At 51.8% G+C, this 21,044-nt stretch overlaps 1 protein-coding gene across 2 annotated transcripts in view; it reads left to right on the top strand.

Annotated features, from left to right (window-relative positions):
• Nucleotides 1–17,054, top strand: part of ADAM19 (ADAM metallopeptidase domain 19) — a 72,969-nt gene extending 55,915 nt beyond the window's left edge. For both annotated transcript variants that reach the window (XM_087816946.1, XM_016209540.2), the window contains 13 exons: nt 125–264; nt 1,949–2,126; nt 4,541–4,630; nt 5,369–5,564; nt 6,826–6,934; nt 8,222–8,426; nt 9,077–9,154; nt 9,262–9,370; nt 10,002–10,149; nt 11,007–11,091; nt 11,352–11,576; nt 14,246–14,398; nt 15,106–17,054. In XM_087816946.1, the coding sequence (XP_087673072.1) occupies nt 125–264; nt 1,949–2,126; nt 4,541–4,630; nt 5,369–5,564; nt 6,826–6,934; nt 8,222–8,426; nt 9,077–9,154; nt 9,262–9,370; nt 10,002–10,149; nt 11,007–11,091; nt 11,352–11,576; nt 14,246–14,398; nt 15,106–15,159 (1,770 nt within the window). In that variant the 3' untranslated portion in view covers nt 15,160–17,054. The remainder of the gene's footprint in view (nt 1–124; nt 265–1,948; nt 2,127–4,540; nt 4,631–5,368; nt 5,565–6,825; nt 6,935–8,221; nt 8,427–9,076; nt 9,155–9,261; nt 9,371–10,001; nt 10,150–11,006; nt 11,092–11,351; nt 11,577–14,245; nt 14,399–15,105) is intronic.
• The last annotated feature ends 3,990 nt before the right edge of the window (nt 17,055–21,044 follow it).

Here is a 21,044-nt window from a genome sequence, read left to right as displayed (position 1 = left end):
CGGCAGACACAGCCCGTAGTTGGAAGCATGGGTTTTTTATCCAGCTGCGAGGCGCGGCCAGAGAAAAGGCGGGGTTGGGGTTGAGGGCAGCTCTCCTCTTGACCTGAACTCTCTCCCTGTGCAGGACCACTCTGAGAACTGCATTGGCGTGGCTGCCACCGTGGCCCACGAGATGGGCCACAACTTCGGTATGAGCCACGATTCCAAAGGTTGTTGCCACGTCAGCGAGGCCGATGGTGGGTGCATCATGGCAGCCGCCACCGGGTGAGTCAGGCAGGAAGGGGAGGGCGGGGCAGAGGGCAGGGCACGCAAGGCCAGTGCCACCGGCTGCTCGCCTCAGCTGGCCGCGGGGAGCCTCTGTTAGACCTTGGACAGAACTGTGCTTTTGAGGACAGAGGAATGGGAAGAGGGCAGGGCAAGCAAAGGCATGCAGGGGGCTCCAGGCTTCTAGCAGGAGGTTTGGTGCCGGTGGATCCCTAGATAGGCTTAATTTTAAGTCTGAGGTCTTCAGCTGCAAAATTAGCCTGACTACATGTGTCTTTTTCTTTGCATGAATTTTTGATGAGGACCTAGCTTTGATAACAGTCACAATTCTTAGTTCCTCTCTGCTGAGGGGGTTTGATGAGTGCTCTTGCTTCCCAGGCTTGATTGAAAGGGTTGGGGTAGCCTCCTGAACAAGGGAAAGAAAGAGGGGCACCTGTGCTCCCCACAATGAGCCCTCAGGGAATTTATAGGCTGTGCTTACCATGAGGGGCAAGGACAAGGCAGCTGAAGCTCCCTGGCCTTTATTCAAAGGACCGATGTTTGGCGTCTGGACTCACTCAGCAGAGAACATTGGGCTCCCCCAGGACCTGAGTTACTCCTTGGAAGGCACCGTGGTGGGAGCGTGTGTTCCTCCCACCCCAAACCGTTAGGACCTGCTTATCTTCTTAAAGAAACGGTGTGTCAGTGTCTCCAGGAGAAAACGCAGCTTCTTTGGAGCCTCAGTGGCCAGTCCCTTCTCAGCTGCCACACACAGGATAACGTCGGCGTGCAGGACACAACTCCATGGGCCCTGCTCACATCCCAGGAGCTCCTGGCTAAGTCCATGGCGTTCTTTCCCAGTCTGAAAAGCATGTTGGTAGACAAACAGCTGAGAGTTATATTAATTACTACTCCAGTTTGTTTTTAAACTACTAATGAATTTTAGTAGTTTAACAGCTAGTAGCAGGTTCCTTGTGATATAGCTGGTAACTGAAAGAAACCCTCTAGTCTTTAACCTTTAGTTGGTTTAGTTGGTTTAACCTTTAGTTGGGATCAGGATAACTCTTCTTTTATAGACCCAAATGGTGGTACTGACCTGCTCCTGGGGAATGTATGACTTTTAATTGTTTCTCCCAGCATCGGGAGCCAGGACCTTTCATACCCTTGTGATAAAGACTATGCATTTGCAAGTTGGCTGGTTGAATTTGGAGCACTGCCTGTATCCCTAGTACGGAGATCAGATCACTGGCCCAGCAACAAAATTAAACCCATGATCGTGGCCCTTTTGGGCCTGTCCTCTGTCCATAGAAAATCTCTATCTAATGTCAGCTTCAGGAAAAGTTTGGTTTGGCTGGTATTTTATTCAGTTCTAAGGCTCTAGAGACTGGTTGTAACACTCATAACCCTTTATTTATTGCAGCCCCTTCATAAGGGGAAAGAAATCACTGCTTCTGATTCTCAGATACTTCCTCTGTGCGGAAGGAGGGGGAAAACATGATGGGGTAGTTAATATTTCTTAATTCTTAAAAAGACATGTAAGTTAATATATCGGTGATGTTCTAAGGGGGCAGAATGTGTGTGCATGGGAGAATTGGGGGTCTGAGTCCATCCAGGTGCCATCAGCCCAGTGGGCAGCAGGATTGAGAGCTGTTCTGGCTGCTCGATGCTCAGACCCCCAGTCAACTCCAACCTTATTCTCTTCTAGGGACCCTTTTCCCAAAGTGTTCAATGGATGCAACAGGAGGGAGCTGGACAGGTATTTGCAGTCAGGTGGTGGGATGTGTCTCTCCAACATTCCAGACACCAGGAGGCTGTATGGAGGCCGGAGATGTGGAAACGGGTACCTGGAAGATGGGGAAGAATGCGACTGTGGGGAGGAAGAGGTAAGGTGGCACTAGCGGGAAAGGAAGAATTTGCATTCGTTTCAGATCTGAAGGTCAAAGAGAATGCAACTAAAAAATTTCTTAGTCGTGTGCATTTCCTATAATAACACAGGAAAGACTTGGAGAGTATGCCTTAACTATGGACCATTTCTGCAGGCTCTCCCAGTTTGAGCTTGACACTGTTTGTGTCCAAGTTGGGGTGGAGTTCTTGTGAGTGTCCGATGGAACCAGAAACCACAGCCTGTGCCCGTGGAGTTGGCAGGCGGCCTCCTTGGCCCCCCAGCTGCGCTGAATTTATTCTGGAGGTCACGCGGCTGGATATATAAGCTTGAGCCCGGGCCTTATGAGGATGCTTAAAGTAATAAGCTCATGCTGCTTAGCCTGGAGGAGAGATGATTGAAAGGGGAAGCAGAAAGTACAGGCAAGTCTGAGAAGCGCTGCTGTGAGGAAGGAGAGCAGCAAGCTGTTTTGATCTCAAGATCAGCTTGGTGGGCCTGCAGAGTAGCTGTGTCACTTCTAACGGATGTGTGTTGTTTTGCAAAAGCAGAACTGGGTAGTTTCATCTCTATTTTTGAAGGTTGAAAATATGTACATTGACATATGAAAGCAATTTGGGGGAGAAAACATGAGTAACAGTTAACTATGGGGGTGAGATTTAGGGTCTGTATATGTGGGAAAAGACTATTTGATTTTACCACCTCTGTGGTTTGATTTTTTTTTTCACCGTCAGCATGTAACTATTATAACAAGACCTAGTTAAAGGCTCTGCCACCCCCACCACCATGAGTTCAGAGCAATCAGCCCCGACCCTTCAGAAAGGAGGTGGGCTTGAGGAGCAGCCCCCGAGTGGCCTCAGCCAGTTGGCTTATACTCCACAAGTATTTACTGAGTGTGGGGTACTATGTTGGGTGAAGGGCCAGGATAAGCACAGCAGAGATATATGTGATCCCTGTCCTTGTGGAGCATGCAGGGTAGTGGGGGAAACACACGTTGACCTAGTAGTTGCAAAGGTATCTAAATACAACCCCTGGTAGATGCTAGGAGGGCCAGTGACCAGATGCATGAGTATATGTAGTGTGAGGGGAGCTGCCCTGCCTGGGTGGGGTGCGACCTTCACCCCACACCTGAAGCCTATTAGGAGTTCGTGAGGAGCACAAAGAGAAAAGGCACGTTTCCGATCGGGGAGGAACCGTGCCTTGAGGTGGGAAGAGACATGATAGGTTAGAAGGGCAGGGACATGATCTGCCTGGAGCGCACGGTGATGAGAGGTTAATGGAAGGGAAGTGTTCTCATTCCTTCTCTTAGGAAGAGGGTGGCTGAGTATCTACAGTCAGGCAGTGGCACGTGTCTCTCCAATATGCTGCACCCGGACAGTTATGGTTATGACATGGAGTGCTATGGTTAATAAGCCTGGAGTGGGCCCCAGGCAGACATGGCTTGAATTCCGCTCCAACGCCTGCAGGTGTGTGCCTTGACCACCCGTTGCACTTGTGTGAGCCGCAGTCTCCCTTCTGTGAAATGGGAATCATCTTGCCTCACAGGCTGTGATGGTCCTATGCACGGAGACCGGCACATTGTCCAGAAAGGTTTGTGGATAGGCCTGCGACTGTAGCTGGAGTGTTGTTATAAGGACACTCAGAGGCACTGGCCATCTTGTGATCCTTTTAAAGCTCAAGCTGTATGTCAGCAAATCAGGACCAGCAGGGCAGGAAGGGAGGAGAGCGTGGAAGCCCTAGAGACCTGTCCCTGAAAGGCCGGGGCCAGCGAGGGCGGGGGAAGAGCAGCAGATGGTGAGAGAAGCCTGAGGATGCAGGCCAGGAGCTGACCTGACTGAGCAGTGTCGCTGTGGTTGCCCTTGCTCCCGATGGCCTCTTTTTGTGGGACTGGGGTGGGGTGGCAGGGAGGGCAGCTTAGAAGACAGTCTTGGGGTCTTCTACTGGGGACAAGAAAAATCAGCATTTCCATATAGTGTGATGCTATCCTGAAAATCATGTTTTGGAAGGACACATGATTACAAAGAGATGTGTGCATATTTATATTATGTGGAAAAGCAGTTTGGATGCTGTGATTTTGTAACCTAAGGGTATGTCTATGTGTGTAGGACAATGCCTCGAAAAATATCCACACACCAAATGGAGTTGTGTCTCAGTTGTGTTGTTACTGTTGATTGTGTGTGTGTGTGTGTGTGTGTGTGTGTGTGTGTGTGTGTGTATATCCCCCCCCCCCCACAATAAATACATATTACCTTAGCGATTAGTGACTTTTTTGGTAAAGGCTTCCTAGGGAGCCCAGGCGCCAGGGGGCATGTGGGGCAGGGGTGGGGAGATGGGAGAGGTGGGTGAAGCCCTGCCCCTGCCCAGACTCCCGTCTCCCTGCCGCCCCAGAGGCTCATGCCCACTCCCACTGCCCCCCAGGAATGTGACAACCCCTGCTGCAACGCCTCTAACTGCACCCTGAGAGAAGGGGCGGAGTGTGCCCACGGCGCCTGCTGTCACCACTGTAAGGTAAGTGGCCCTTTCCTGTGCCCAGGGCTCTGACTTAACAGAACTGCTGTCGGGGTGGTGCACCGGATGCGGCCTCCGCCTTGGGGAAGAGAGGGCCTCAGGTTCAGAAACATGGAGCCGGGACCCCCGGGAACACGTAATGAGCACACGTGCGTGTACATGTAGATGTTTGGGGGAAATGTGTATATACATAATCTGGATGTGTATGTGTGAATGGGCCTGTATATCTGCATATGTGAGTTTATAATATATGCACGTGTGTGTGTGTGTGTGTGTGTGTGTTAGTGGGCCTGTGTTTTTTTTTGCCATTTACTCACCATGAGTAAATGTATTTGGATACATTCCTTAACCCCTTCTGCCTCATGTCTGTAAACTAGGGGTAATCATTACATAAAACTATCATGGAAACTAAATGAAGTAATATTTGTATTGGGCACTTAGGCGGGAGCTCCATACGAGTAGCTGTTACTACTGAAGTGCTTAGTCAGCTGTAAACTGTTGCATAAATATTATTTCTTCCCTACTTCTTATGGGAGGAAGTGAGTTCACATTTGTGAAAACACCTGGAAAACTCTAAGTCACGGTTCATATTAGAAGGTTAATGATGGTTTGAACCAATGAGGTCATGTGAAATAACGGCAATGGGAATTCTGTTCCGCACAAGCGATGCTCACGAGCCCTCCCTGGGAGGCTTGGGGGCGAGAGGAGATTGATGTTTTCCTCTTTTGCTCGGCTCAGCTGCAGGCCCCTGGCACACTGTGCCGCCAGCAGGCACGGCAGTGCGACCTCCCTGAGTTCTGCACGGGCAAGTCTCCCCACTGTCCCACCAACTTCTACCAGATGGACGGCACCCCCTGTGAGGGTGGCCAGGCCTACTGCTACAACGGCATGTGCCTCACCTACCAGGGGCAGTGCCAGCAGCTGTGGGGTCCTGGTAAGTGAGCCAGTGCTAACAGCCCTCCTCTTGCCCCACCTCTGCTGAGCATAGAACCTTGGCTTCAAAACAGCATCTCCAGATGCTACCCTTGGGTCAGGGTAGACTTGCAGGGAGAGGCAGTGGACTGTGTTCCTCCCAGTCCCTCCATGCTGTAAGTTCTCAGAGTGGGTAAATGGATAAGAGTAATCCAGAAGAACAGTGGGCCAAGGATGGAGATAGAAAAGGAAATGCAAGTGACCCTTAGCTATGAGAGGATGTTTACCCCTACTCATAGTACATGAAAGCAAGTTATTACTGTAGGACGGGATTGTTCATATATCAGATTGGCAGACTGAAGAGTTTATGTAATGCAGTAGTAATAATAATAATAATACTATAACGACCACAAGAGCAATAATAATATAGTGATGTGGAGGGTGCGGGGAATCAGATAGGTACAACCCCTGTGGAGAGTAACTTGGAGATATGAAAATTTTAAATGCACTAGTCATTGGATGCATGCATTCTACTACTTAGGAATGTATCTTCCACTGCACTGGAACATGTATGTGAAGATGCATTCACAACGATAATCATTGCAACATTGTTAGTGATAGCAACAACAACCTGTACATCCTGCATAGGGACCAATGAAATGAATTCTGGTGCATCCGTACAGTGGACCACGATGCAGCTGAGCAAAAGAGGGCAGCTCAGTGTGTACTGAATAAAATCATCTCCCACAATGAGTTAAGTGAACAGTGCAAGATGCAGAGCAGTGAATAGAATATGCTGTCGTTCTTTATTAGATACATTATCTCTAAAAGATACAGAAGAATTGTATCTGGAAGATACAGAGTTATCTGTAGAAGATATATTGTTAATTGTGATTCCTTCTCCAGGTTGTAGGGAAGTAAGAACTGGAATGGCTAATTAGAAAAATTCCCAAGACATAGTTTATTTCTTTAAAATTTTGCACATGTATTACTTATTTTTAAAAATCCCCAAAAAGGACAGGGCTTCTTTATTAGAGAGAAGGCTTAACATACAAACCCACAGGTAGAAAGCCTCAGTAAAGTATAAAGAACAGATGTAAAAGCTTTTCTGTGGGTAGGAATGGAATGACCTGATAGAGGTACAGGAAGAAAAGGCCAAGGATCCTCTCCCAAAACGCTTTCTGAACCTTGACGCTTTACCAAGGACTAGCTTTGCCCTTTGGAGGCTTCTGACTTCTACTCAAGTTGGCTAGTGTACTGATAAGTGTTTCTTGCCCACTCAGGAGCCCGGCCTGCTCCCGATCTCTGCTTCGAGAAGGTGAACGTGGCAGGGGACATCTATGGAAACTGTGGGAAGGACATGAATGGGAAGCACAAGAAGTGCGACATGAGGTGATGACCGTAGGGCCGACCCCGTGAGATGAGGGGTAACAGAGCAATTCCTGCTGTGCCCTCCTCACTTCTCACTCCCAGCCAGCTCAGCTGGCCTTTAAATAAATCATTCGGCGCCAGTCACCCCCTCCAGGACCGTTGTTGGACCATGCCCCATTCAGCCCGACGAAAGTCGGAGGGTGTGGATGGCAATGCTTCCCAGAAAGCTGATCAGCCTTCCTTTGGGGACCTTCTTACAGCGAGGCAGGGAGTCAGCCTGCTTGCGTCATTTCTGCAGGGTGCTCAGTGTACCCTCATCTGAATACCCCATCATTCATTAGCTCATTCATTCATTCATTCATTCATTCATTCATTCATTCATTCCAGCCAACCATCTACCCTGTCCACTCTCTATCGAGGGTTTGCCACGTGCCCGACACTATGCTGAGTACATGGAACTTTCAGTTAACAACGTCGTGTTGATAATGGACATGGTCTTAGTGGGTGGAGATGGTTTCCCAAAGGAAGTTATGCCTCACTTGAGATCTGGACAAATTGTCTAGTTGAATAGGGTGGGGAATGGTGCTGGTATGTGGGGGAGTGTCTCAGACAGAGGGGTGAGAAGAGAAAAACTTGGGGTCAGGAGAACTGATAACAATTCAATATAAAGTATAATGTTGGGGTGCGGTGGAGAAGGGGCTGCTTAGACGTGAGGCTGGATAGGGAAGCAGGAACCAGACCACCGAAGTCTTGGGTGGCATGGCTGAGAGAGTGTGGACTTTGGCGTGAGAGCAGTTTGGAAATTAGCTTGCGATGGGGCAAGACAGGAGGCAGAGAAATCAGTGTCCTGGTGTCCAGATGAGAGAGATGGATGTGAATTAGGGTCACTAAAGAGAGGGGGGACCAGCAGGGCCTAAAAGTTGCTTGAACCCAAGAGTGAGGGAGGGAGGAAGGGGAGTGTGGGGGGACAGCAGGCTTCTGGCTGCAGCGCCTGGGGTGCGAGGTGATGAGGGGCAGGTTTCTCAGTTCTGGCCGCTGTCCTTGCAGTAAGGAGGCCTTCCAAAGGCCAGCCCTCTGGCCTGGACCTGCTTGGGGACAAGGACTCTATTTCCTTCCCTTTGTCTAAGTCCATGGTGGGGGAAGGTCTCTCTTGGGTCCCTAGAGCATGCCCATTGCCCCGTTGCCCCTTTGCCCCTTCCCCAGGCTTGAATGCCTGCTGCCCTGGTCAAGAACAACTAGCTCTTCCGTGCCCCAGCTCTTCCCCTGCCTCTGACTCTACCTCCTTCTCTCCCTCTCTCTTGGGCCCAGAGATGCCAAATGTGGGAAGATCCAGTGTCAGAGCTCTGAGGCCCAGCCCCTGGAGTCCAACGCGGTGCCCATCGACACCACCATCATCATAAACGGGAGGGAGATCCGATGTCGGGGCACCCACGTCTACCGAAGTCCCGAGGAGGAGGGCGACATGCTGGACCCAGGCCTCGTGATGACCGGGACCAAGTGTGGCTACAACCATGTGAGTTCTTCCTCCGGCTTCACTCAGGGACTGGGCGGTGACCGAGGAGCATGAGCTCTGGAGGGAGGATGCCTGGGCTCAGATCCCAGCTGGCCCAGTATCTCTGCACTTCGACGGTCTAGCTCTTACCGTCATCACTTTTGTCTTCATCACTAACATACATCATGTGGATCAAGAGATGGACGAGACAAAGAGCCAGGGCAGCCCGGGGGAAATAGTGGTACCCATCTCAGAGTTAACTACGAGAGGCAAATTACTTAAAAAAACATATAAAGCACTTGGCATAGCACCTGGCACAGAGTAGACCGCTGTCACCATCGTGTTACTTTTAAGTTTAATATTAAAATTAGTGCATATTAATATACAATTAAGTAACATGTAACCAACATATAATAACATGGGATGTAATAATACATTTATTACGTTATTACATATAATGTTTTGACAATGTATTTGTTTTCTCACCAATTACAAAAGCAGTGGTGGACTTTAGTTAACTACTGTCCAGTCGCTGGCTTTTTTGGTTTTCAGATTTTCACTGTGATAAATAACCTGAAGTGGCCTGTATTTTTGAGTCCCGGTTGTTCTGATTGTTAAGCAGTGAGTGTCCCTTTGGCTGTGCTGACGGTTCGTTTTCCTCCTCACTGCAGATTTGCTTCGAGGGGCAGTGCAGGAACACCTCGTTCTTTGAAACAGAAGACTGCAGGAGGAAGTGCAATGGCCACGGGGTACGTGTGCCCCGGGTTCTGGACTCCTGCTGGTGTGCTGGGTGCAGGCCCCGCGGGAGGCCGGAGCTCTCCAGGGTGCTGACACCTCTGCCCTGCCCTCACTCCAGGTCTGCAACAACAACCAGAACTGCCACTGCTTCCCCGGCTGGGCCCCGCCCTACTGCGACTCGCCGGGCCACGGGGGCAGCTTCGACAGCGGGCCCATGCCCCCCGAGGGTGAGTGCCTGGCCTGCTTGGGGCTTCTGCCCACCTTTGTGATGAGGCGTTGGCACCATCAGGGCAGGTGGCATGTTGCAGAGGGATAATGCATCAGCTTCATGGTCCTGATTTTGTAGATGAGGGAACAAGAAAAGAGGGTCCGAGTGGGGCCGCAGAGGCTGACAGCTCGGTGTGGGGCTCAGCTCAGTTGCCCTTCCTCTGTCCTTTCTGCTGAAGAGAGTGAACCCCCTTAGAGAGAGACACATTAAGACAGGCCGTCGGTTACTGAATGATCTCATCCTTTTGCTGGTGGAGTGGGGTGGCAGCCAGTCCTCCTCAGCCACTTAAACATGATCTTGAACCTGGGGCACATTCTAGTGGTTTAGATCCTCTTGGGTAAGCAAAGCTTAAAATGGAGAACCAGACACTTAGAAAAATTTACAGATTTTTTTTTTTACTGGAAATCTCAAGGATTCTAGCCCTTTGGCTTCCAAGCTTTTTAAAAGATATCTTTATTGTAATTTTTCAGTTAAGTAATACACATTAAATGTGGGTCAGATATCTGAAGAAGAATTAGGACGTGCTGTTTGGAGCCCACTGTGGTGGCCCAGGCAGCGTCTCCGTCTCTCACCGGGGCTCTGTTCTGCAGGCGCAGGCCCCGTGCTGGCCGGAGTGTGCTCCACCCTCTCTGTGCTGGCGGTGCTCGTGCTGATGTACTACTGCTGCAGACAGGACAACGGCCGGCTGGGCCAGCTCAAGCCCTTCGCCCTTCCCTCCAAGCTGAGGCAGCAGTTCAGGTAGCAGGGGGTGCCCTGGAGGACTATGGGACCATTGCCCTGGAGGACTATGGAACCATTGCCCTGGAGGACTATGGGACCATAGCGGATCATAGAGCTTTCTGTCAGCAGTACCGGGTGGAAAGGTGGGTGGTGGTGGGTCTGATTCAGGGAAGGCCAATGCAAGGTGCACGCCACCCTCTCCCCTCGACCACGCTCCAACCGTGGCAGATATTACTAGTTGATCTTGCTAAGAGTATTCTCTGCTGAGCCTGGTCATCACTTAGGATCCTTCTCAGCAGAATCGCCCCAACCAATTCAAGTTGAAGAACTCTACTTTCCACCCTTTAATTGATTTGCTTCCCATTTTAAAGAGCAGGAAACTGAGGTAACAGAGAAAGAATAACTAGTCCAAGACACTCACAGGGGTGGCAGGACATCAACTCAAGACAAAGACTAAGTTTATTTTTAAGCTATTAGTTCTTTGGGATGTTGAAGATGTCTAGTCTCCAAGTTCCATATGAAATTACACTTGTCCTGGAGGGGATTTGACATCCCAGGTCCTTCTGAATCGATGCCTAAGGGGGATTAGTTGACGGCTGATGACATCCTTGGGTCTCCTTGGGGAAGAAGGGTCTTAAACGGATGAAGAGAAGGTCCTGAGGAAAACTCTGCTCTGGTTAAGCCCAGCTCTTTTTCCCTGGGAGTCTCCAGTGGCTGCATACCTGGGGAGCTGGGGTTCAGGGGGACCAATTCCACTTCCTCCAGAGCAGACTAGGGAAGATTAGCTCTTTACTGGCTGTGCTTGGGTCAGAGGGAACTCAGGCACTGACCCTTGGTGATCACCCCCCTTTTCCTCCCCGATTCCTTGTTATTAGTTGTCCCTTCAGGGTGTCTCAGAGCAGTGGAACTGGCCATGCCAACCCAACATTCAAGTTACAGACCCCCCAGGGCAAGCGCAAGGTAAGGGCTTTGCACCTTGAACTTTGCTACTTTTTATCATCAGGACCCTACTGGATTTTCCTAAGAGCCTCTGTGGTCTGTGAAAATGATAATAAAAACCCCTAGTCACTTTAAAGGTTGCATCTGACCTCCGGGATCCCAGAGATTTAACAAGTCACCCTGTTCTCCCTCCACTTCTGGTCATCTCACAAGGGCACCCTGAGTTTTTAAGTGCATTGAGGGTTCCTTTGTCTTAGACATTCCTTGTCTTGTGCATACAGGTGGCCAACACCCCTGAAACCCCACGGAAGCCCCCTCAGCCTCCTCCTCGGCCCCCTCTGGACCACCTGCATGGCGGGCCCGCACCCGTGCCATTGCCAGCACAACTCATCAGGCCTCCTAGGAACCCCCCAGGGGCCGGGCCCCAAGTAGAGAGGAAGGAGTCACCCAGGAGGCCTCCCCCAAACCGTCCAATGCCCCCTGCACCAAATTGCATACTCTCCCAGGTAAGTGGATGCTCAGAAACCCTGGGCTGGGGCCATTTCTTTTAAGGCCACCGGCAATGGGCGTGACCAAAGCTGGGAAGATGGAACTCGCTGAGTCTGAGCTGCGTGCCTTTTCTGCGTTCTGGTAGTTATAGGGGAAGAGGGGAGGGTATGGGGAAGCCCCTGAACTGCAGAGGGTTGCCTCCTCCCTGGGTGGCCTATTTTATGGCAAGCCACGACCCACATCCCACCCAAAATTAACTTCTCCCAGCTCCCCTTGGTCTTCTCTTCTCTAGGCCTTTGCAAACGCTGTTTCCTCGGCCTGACACACTTCCTTTCAAATGCCCAGCTCCTCTTCGTCCTCAGGCCTCCTCTTAGATGTCACCTCTCCCAGGAAACCTCCTATGAGCCTCAGAGCTTGAGTTCCGTGGCCCCGTACTTCTCTCCTCTCAGTAATTATCCCACCAGATGGTCCCTGTTGGTCCCTTCCACTGGTCAGGCAGCCCGAGGAGGGATGTACTGTGCTGCGTTGCTCACCGGGGGCCGGGCAGGGGCAGGAGGCTCCCGGGGGTGCGAGGGGGGTCTAGGCCGTACCCCCACCGCCAGGGCTCCTTGGGAGCAGAGCGGCGCTGCCCAGCTGCCTGTTTACCAGCGCGCCTGCGCTCTGACCGCTCCAACTGTACCTCCTGGCAGAGGTTCCCAAGCACAGAAGCAGATGTTTCCTGGGCAGTGGCCGGGCCTCATGCCTTCCCGAGCCAAACTGTATTTTGGGTGTGACCCCACCGTGGAGTGAGGGACTTGTTTATTTTTCTCCTGGGACTGCTTTTCTTGGGCACCGTCCAGAGGGCTCCACTGTCTCCGAACCTAAGGCCTGGTGTTGGCACCAGGTCTCGGAGGGCCCCTGGGACACGGGCAGTGTCGGTTTGGCAGCGCCGAGAGCGTCGGGTTTGGTTCTCTGATGAGGTGGAGCTTCTGCTTTCCCGTGTTCCCCTCATCTGGGGCAAGGCCGATGGGAGAAACTGTGAGGAAAGGGAGGGGAAGGGCTGGCAGAGAGGGGAGGGGTGGGGTGGGGGAGGGAGACAGGGAACAGGGTCCGAGCAATAGTCTGCCCAGGCGGCCACAACAAACGCCATGGACTGAGTGGCCTAAACAACAGAAATTTATTTTCTCACAATCTGGAGGCTACAAGTCCAAGATCAAGGTGTCAGTAGACGTATTGGCCGAGGCCTTCCTCCTTGGCTTCTCCCGTATCCTCAGACGGTCCTTCCTTCATGCATGTGTGCCCCCATGTCTCCCTCTGTGTCCAGATTTCCTCTTCTAAGGACCCCAATCAGTTTGGATTAGGGCCTCATTTTTAACTTAATCACTTATTTAAAGGCCCTGTCTCCAAACACAGTTCCATCCTGAGGTCTTAGAGGTTGGGGCTGCAACGTATGGATTTAAGGGGTCACAGTTCAGCCCATAACAGAGGGAAGAAGCCAGGCCAGGCGTGGCTCAGCGGTTGAGCATCGACCTAGGATCCAGGAGATCTCGGTTTGATTCCCGATCAGGGCACATGCCCGGGTTGCGGGCTCGATCCCCAGTCGGGGGCGTGCAGGAGGCAGCCGATCAACGACTCTCTCTCTCCCTCTCCCTTCCTCTCTCTGAAATCAATAAAGATATATTTAAAAAAAACAAGGAAAAAAAACAGAGGGAAGGAGAGAAAGGGAGCAAGAGGGGAGAAAGTGGCGCATGGAGACGGGCTGAAGGGAGAACAGAGGTGCTGGCGGAGAGATGGCGACAGCAGTCCAGTCACGCCACTGTGCCTGAGGCCCCCACACTGGAGGCTTGTTGAGTGAGGAGGGTGTCGGCCTCACCCCAAGGCACTGAGCAGTAGGTTGGGGCGGAGGCGCATTGGGGCGGGGTGTTGTAATTTTAAATAAGGTGGTCAGGTTAGGCCTAGTGAGAAGGTGATGCAGAAGCAGAGAGGACAGAATTCCTGTTCATTGTGCCCCACCACGGCCAATTAGTCATATTTCAGTTGTATTTTTATTGGCACAGGGAATACACATATGTGTATCCTCTCATTGAAAAAATTACACGTTCCCCTGGGCGTCCCCCCTCTGCACTCGCACCCCATCCCTAACCTCTGTTATCACTCTGGTGTGTGTCCTTCCTGACTTTCTTCCCCACGGTTGTATTTACGTTGGGGACGGGGTGAGAGGGCCATGGGGCTTATTTTACGTGAACTCTCCCCTGTAGTTTGTACGTCAGTTCTCAGTGACTCCACATCAGCACATGTCAGCCTGTTTCATTCTTTTTAGATGTTGCATTCTATCTATGTCACTGTTAAATTTACTAATTTGTCTACTGATGGAGATTATGGTTATTTAGTTTCTTTTGCTGTCACAAACAGTCCTTGTCATTGCACTTCTGTGTGCCTGTGCAGGTAGTTCTCTAACGTGGGTATTGGGAGGTGGAAGGATTAGATCAGAGGATGGTTATTGCTAATTTAATAGGTTCTGCCAACTTGCTCTCCAAAGGCTTTTTCCTGAGCATTAAAACACATACGCGCAGTTTCTTTTTAAATGGGACCGTACAATATAGCACATCCCTTTTCTCATCTGATTCTGATCTGCAGTTATATTGGGAACATTTTCTTTTGAACAGGCCCCTCTGGGCTCTGAGTGAGTCTGTGGCTTTCTCCCCAGGATATCTCCAGGCCTCGTCCTCCTCAGAAGGCACTCCCAGCTAACCCGGTGCCAGGCCGCAAGAACCTCTCCAGGCTCGGCAATGTCGCCTTACTGCCACCCACTGCCGCTGCCTCTCAGCATTCCCAGCTTCTGATAGCACCTGCCCCGAAGGTGAGTCTGCGGAAGCCCTTGAGGTAAAGGCTGAAGCCAGAGGGCTCCAGGGGCCGAGACTGGCTGAGAAAAAAGACTGAGTCCATGCTTCCTGTAGAGCTGAACTTCCAGAACAAAGGCCAAGGACTGTCCCTTAAATGAGTGAAAGGTTTTTTTGTTTCATGTGAAAGGTGATGCTTAGGAGCCGAGCTATGACAGCTCCGTACCTGGATCTGCTACGGACTAGCTGGGTGGCCCTGAGCAAGTCACCCTCCTGAGTCTGTTTCCTTTCCTGGAAAGAGTCAGTGAGAAGCAGCCCCTCAGGCTGCTATGACGGTCAAGGCAGTTAACTTAGGTCACCTGCCGGCCTGTGGTAGGATGTGCACAAATGACACCTATTCCCTGTCCCCTGAACCAGCATGTTCTCCGGCTGCCAGTCCTGGGAGTCGGGGCACAGGGGCGGTGAGGAGGTTGGCTGACTCCGTGTTCCCAGAAGGCCCTGGGAAACCTGTGGACTGAGCTGCAGCTTTCAGGGGAGGAAGGAAGATGGCTTGTCAGCTTGGGGTGGGGCACCACCATCTGGGGTTGATGTCACAGACTTTCACGGGAAACCGTTCCTGTAGCTGACCTGCTGTCACCCGTCCCACCTGTCAAAACCCAGAGGACAGCTCCCCGATCTGCAAGCAGCTGGCTGATGCCTCTCTCCCTCCCTCTCTTTCCTTCCCCAGTTTCCTGACTACAGATCGCAGAGGCCTGGGTGGATGACCAACTCAAGAATCTAGACCTTTCTGAGGGGCTGCTCCCTTTCCCGGAGGACTCTGAACCCCACAATCTTGAAGAGGCCTGTCTGGCCGCCTCTGAGCCCCTCCTCCCCTCCTCTTGGAACTACCGCATCTCCGAAAATCTCCTTCTTGACTCATTGCCTCCCCAGCCTCTCGGAGGCCCAGAGGGACCACTGTCCAGTGGCATCCAAGTGTTGTTTTGTGCAATATACAGCCCGGGAAGAGAGGGGACGCAGGAGAGAAGGAGCGGCAGCTTCTCCTCCACCCTCCCTTCACCCGGCCCCTCACCTCAGAGGTGCCCGTGGCCCGGGCTATCTGAGTTGAGGAGCCCGTCTGGGAAAAGTGCCCTTTGGCTCCTCAGGCCAGGCCTTAGCTTGGAGAAGCCATCCACCCTCGTCCTGTGGTGGAGGGTGTGCATGAGAGCTTTCCATCGCTTCTGTCTTCCACGAAGGTCCCAGGTTAGGCAGAGGCTGGGCGCTTACCCATCCTCTGTAGCTCTGAGATTGAGGGGTCGAACCAGCCACTGCTGCATCCCTGCCTGGGGCTTGGTTGTGGTCACAGCTTCTGGCTCTGCATCCACATGCGAACAGATCCAGTCCCTCTCCACCCCTCCCACGTCCCCACATCCCCTTACTTCACGGGTCTCTCTGACTCAGACAGGTACTATTTGTAGGCAGTGTAGACAGCAGGGGGAGCACCAGGCCTCCTCTGAGCCCTAATGCCAAAGGTTTCGACTCCTGGCTCCCGATAATTCTTGGTTGCCCTTGTTTTCTCTTCTGCGCTTCCCAAATGCCCCACGCTTCTGATCTCTCCTTTCCCGCTTGGACCCACCCAGTATGTGGTGCTGCGAGAGGGGACCCTCAGAAGTCCTGACTTCCTGGGGATCTGGTGCTTGTGACCTGCATGACAAGGTCCTGCCTCAGGGGTTGGCTCCATTGGATCTCAAAGGTGTTGGCCAAAGTGGACTCAGCTCATCGCTGTGAGGGTCGTGGCTTCATTTTCCATTGTGTTTTATGACCTCAGCAGAGGGTGAGTGTCTCTCCCCCCAACCCTCCACCCCCGACTCCCTGACCTAAATCTAAGCAACGTCCCCAGGGACCACAGCGGGTGCAGTGACCGAGGGAGCAGACGTCCTAGGAACCCCAGCCTATGCCTAGGCCTGGTCACCAACCTGAGGCTGGGCCGCTGCCCTCAGAGCAGAGCCAGCCTGTCTCTGGAGGTCCTTAGAGAAGCAGCAGTCGCGCAGGAACAGAGTCTGAGCTGGGGCCAGCCAGACTGTTTACGCCCTACTTCCTTGTGTTCTCTCTGGTCACTGCCCTTACCCATAGGAACAGGACTCGGAGCAGCGGGGGGGATGCTGCTCCAGAGGCTCCTGCCCTCCCTGGAGCATGGACGGAGGGCTGTGTGGTGCTGTGCTAAATCAGACAACTTGTCGCTGAATGTTCGTTCTCTGGGACTGTCTCCCACCCTCAGAAAGGTGCTCTTGAAAACCTCAGTGCAAGGAAGAGACTTGAGCTTTCACTCCCAGCCACCACTCGCGACCCCTCTTACAGTTCCCTGCACAAAACAGGTGCTCAGTAGATGTTCTAGGGTTTGTAGACAAGTGGGAGATTTAGGATCTGCACCCGGGGACACACACTGGGTGGATTTAGAAAGATCTCAGGAGAATGGGGTTCTCTTCCCTCAGGTAGTAGTGATGTTCACACCCCCGTCTCCCTGACACACGCCCTGTTGCCCCCCCATAGCTAATCTCTACCTGCCTTGCTGTCGATTAAGTCAGGGGACAGCCTGCCATTGAAGTGTGCTACTGCACCTGTCCCAGGCCTCAGTGCTGGGTCCCAGAAGTAAAGATGAAAACAAGCCTCGCAAAAACAAAGCGCCCTTAAAGCCACTCCCGCTGCCCCTGCGGCTTGTCCACCTTTTCTCCCTCACACCAGGAGGTAGATGGCTCTAGGGAAATGCCACATCCATTCGGCTGCTTGAGCCTTTTGAACCTGAAATCCACTCTCCCTGGAACCACAACCCAAAGAGATCTGGGTGGTTGCTTTCTTGTTCCCCCTCCCCCATTATTTTAATACCACCTCTACCCCCATAAAATTGTACTGTGAACTGGAAGATGGTTGAATTTTTTAGAGACTTTTGGCAGCCAGTTCTATTTACTGTTTCACTCCAGGCTCTGTTCAGGAAGCCGGGCGTTGCCACTCTGGCCGGCCCAGGTGGTTGCCCAGGAGCAAGACCGGCCATGCAGTGCCCCTTTCCCCCCCTGTGCCCATGTGCTGCTTTGAGGTGACAAAGTTGAATCCAGACTTAAGGAAGGGGGGGTCTTTATTTGAAAGGATTGCTGCAAGATGGGGAAAGGGAATGTGTAGGGGCAGAAGACTGTTGCAGTAAGGAGAATGCTCAGAAAGAAGAAAAGCCTTTAAGTTTATAGGGAGGAGTGAACTTGGGGAGAAAGGCACATTCAGGGAACATCTTTGTGCTGAGCCTTTTGCGGGAGGGGCCGTATGTTGGCTCAGGCTGAGGGTGGGTCCAGGTTCAGAGTCATGGGGAGGAGAGGAGCTTAACTAAGGTTTGGTAGAGTGAGTTAACCAGCGCTTTGTTCAGATGGAGATATATATAAATCTTTTTTAAAGCTAATTTATAGCCTTCTGCCAGTTTTACAACCCTGGAAATGTTTTCCTTACGAGCCTGGGAGCCATCTCTGAAATGTAAACCTCAGGGGACCTCAGGGAGATAGCGCCTGGCTCCGTGCCTGTCTCAGTGGGAACTTCAGCCCAGGCACCGGGCTCCAAGTCGGAACTACCTGCTTGCCCTGGGTTCCCTTTAGCCTTGTTTACTTCTCCCAATAAAAGAAAAACCCCTTTCTACCACAGCTCCGAGACGCTTACAGATCTCATGGGATTGCAGTCGCCCCTTAGCCCTATTGCCTTGCCATCTCTTGCAATAATCCTTTTGAATAAAACCTCCCCTTACCTATGTCCAAATTTGGTATTTGGCAGAGCGGAGGGAAGGCCTGCATATTTAAATTGGGGACCAGTTCAAGTCAGTGATTGTGTTAACTGCGTGTATAACAACTCTGCTGGACACCCACGAACTCCAAGGGAATGGCAACTGGAAAGGTGCTAAGAGGGGTCCTGCAGAATCAAAGCCAAGTGCCCCCAAACTTACCCACCCATCCCCCCATCCTCTCACACCATCCACTGTGTGTGTGTGTGTGTGTGTCTGGGAACCAAGGCAATGTGAATTTTCTTTTATTTGGGAGATTGTTCATGGAAAACAGATCATCATCTTCTCGTCCACCTATTAATTGTTTACAGTATTTGTACATCTATGCAAAATTACTTGAATGGGCCATGGTGCCTTTTGCCCTTGTTTGTATTTAATTAAAATTGTCATTTGAAATGTCTGGTTTGGCAACTCTGTTTGTTTTAACGTCCTGCTCAGCCTGGAGAGGATGTGTCACGTGAGGGTCCTTAGAAGGAGAGTAGTGCCCACAGAGACCATCAGTCATCAGGCATAAGGGAAGCACCTGAACTGTACAGAAGCCTTGGGTTTCTCCAGACCAGTCCAAGGGGCAGTATCTCTTTGAATTTGGACATAGGCTGGCTAGTTTAATTAGGTCTTGGGTCACTAAAGGCATGAATGATCCTGGGATTCCCTGATATGCCTTTAGGAGGCAGCTGAGACCCTCTGTTCTCCTAATTGCTAGGGATCCTGCACTTCAAAGAGGGGACTTGCCCGAGGTCTGCGGGCTGGATGGACTCTGCGGGCAGGCGCAGAGCAGAGCCGGGGCTGGGGCTGGGGGTGGCTGCACTTCCTCACTCCAGAGCCCGGTGGGATGACAGTTCATCCATTAGTGCTTCCCAGCGCGTAAAAGGACCCCACCCTCGTTCTCTCACTTGATTCTCTCTTCAGTTTTGAGGTTCTCTAAGACGGAATCATCGTAACTGTGACAGCAGGTAACGTTTACTGAGTACTTAACCCATGGGAGGCTCTGAGTGCTACTTGATCTCATTTCATCTCCATGGCAGCCCTGGGATGGGTCCTTGGTATCTGATCCCACTTTGCTAACTTTTCTTAGTATTGAGTTTGCCTAAGGACATCAAAGGCGGCAAACACAAATGCCCCGACAACTAAAATGCCTGCTCCTGAAGTCACCTGCCACCAAATACCCGTGCCTGCCTGACCATCAACTAAACCAACCCGTGTCCCTCTGTTGACAGTCACAGACTGGCCAGCAGCATAGAACACAGAGCTTGGCTGCAGTCCTGGGTTCAAATTCTGCCTCCGCTGTTTCCTAGATGTGTGAGAGCAGGTAAGTCCCAGAGTTGAGTCTCCTTTCAATACAAGCGGGATAACACCTGCCTCGGAAGCGCCGTGGTCATCAGCAAAGTGCCCTACGGGAGCGCGCCCGCTGCGGCTGGCACGGGCCGCATGCTCAGGAACCACATCCGTGTTAGAGTCGCTCTGCTCAACACGTCTGGGTTCGATTAGGATCTGTTCTGGGTTGAGAGCTGGCCCCCAAGAGAGTTTGGGCAAAGAAGGACTATTGGGAATGGTACTGTTCCTTCGATACATGTATTTATGAATGCCAGCTACGTGTTAGGACTTCCATGGGATCGCCCTGCGCTCTGAGGAGGGGAACCACAGGCAGCTCTCATCAGGTGACAGCACAGGTCACGGGAGAAATGCACAGAGTATATCAGACTGTGCCCCATGGTTAAGACGAGGCTTGGAGCCACATATAATGTGGACTCTTCCTGGCTGTGTGGCCTTGGGTGATTCCTTAACCTCCCTGAGACCCTTTCCTCATATATAAAATGATAAAAACAAATCCACCTTGGGGATTTTTGAGGACTTAAAGGGAGGATTTACGTAAAGCTCTTAGCGCAAGTGAGGATTCTAGTAAGGGCTCGGGCGTTAACAAGGGATGAGTGTCGAACACTGACTCTGTTCCCAAGACAGCCCTTCCTACTCTAGTGAGCACCGTTGAAAACCACTGTAGGGACTTCCTTGGAAGCCACACCCTCCAGAGATCAGGGACCGGCTTCCCAGCACTAGAGGAGCCAGGGTAATGGTTCCGTGTCCAAGGAAGGTTAAGACGCAAGTATAAAGTAAACACACCTGAAGGTCTTTATTCTTGACCCTGCAGACCACACTCTCAGGGCCCTCAGATCACGGCTCTTCTCAAGATCTAACGTGTTGCATTGATTTTCGTTACAGACAGAAATCCACATTCATCAGGAACTGGGGGTTTGAGGCTGGAGGTGCAGGAAGCCAGCCTGTTGGTCAGCTGAACCTTTGCAGCTCCAAGGCCAACAAGAACGTGGCCTGGGCTTGGTGCACTTAGGGGCTGGTCTGTAAACACAGGGCGCAGGTGTGGAGCTATACAGGGAGGCACCACCCCAACCTGCGGGCTGAGGACCAGGCCTTCCCTCTTTGTGGATACTTGGCTCCCTTCCTTTCCTTCTGATGGTCCTGTACCAGCTCCCACACTCCTGAAGCTGGAAAGGAGACTCAAAGGGAAGGGTATCACTTTCTCTCTCCAGCTGCTCTTGTTTTTTGAATGCCTCTGGCCAAATGTGAGGGGACCAAAGGCAGTCCCCAAAGCAGGTGGTGTTGGAGCATCAAGACATGCTACTTCCCAGGGTGGGCAGCTCATCAGTCGAGCTGGGGGCTTGGTGGCAATCTGGTCAACAGCCAGAATGTACCCGTGCCAGCCTATGCCCCACTTGGTCACTGAAGTTCAAAGCTGGTCCCACTGGCCAAGCATCTAAGGCTGGAGCCCAGAAATTACCCAGAGTCCTCTCGGCCTGGGGTCTTGGTTGGCACCAGAGTAAACACAAAAGTTAGCTCCTGGTTTCTGTAGAGCTGGAGGCTGCTTC

The sequence above is a fragment of the Miniopterus natalensis genome, chromosome 4, assembly GCF_054644295.1.
Source record: "Miniopterus natalensis isolate mMinNat1 chromosome 4, mMinNat1.hap1, whole genome shotgun sequence".
In the NCBI taxonomy this organism is placed as follows: domain Eukaryota; kingdom Metazoa; phylum Chordata; class Mammalia; order Chiroptera; family Miniopteridae; genus Miniopterus; species Miniopterus natalensis.
This window is presented reverse-complemented; position numbering and strand designations above follow the sequence as displayed.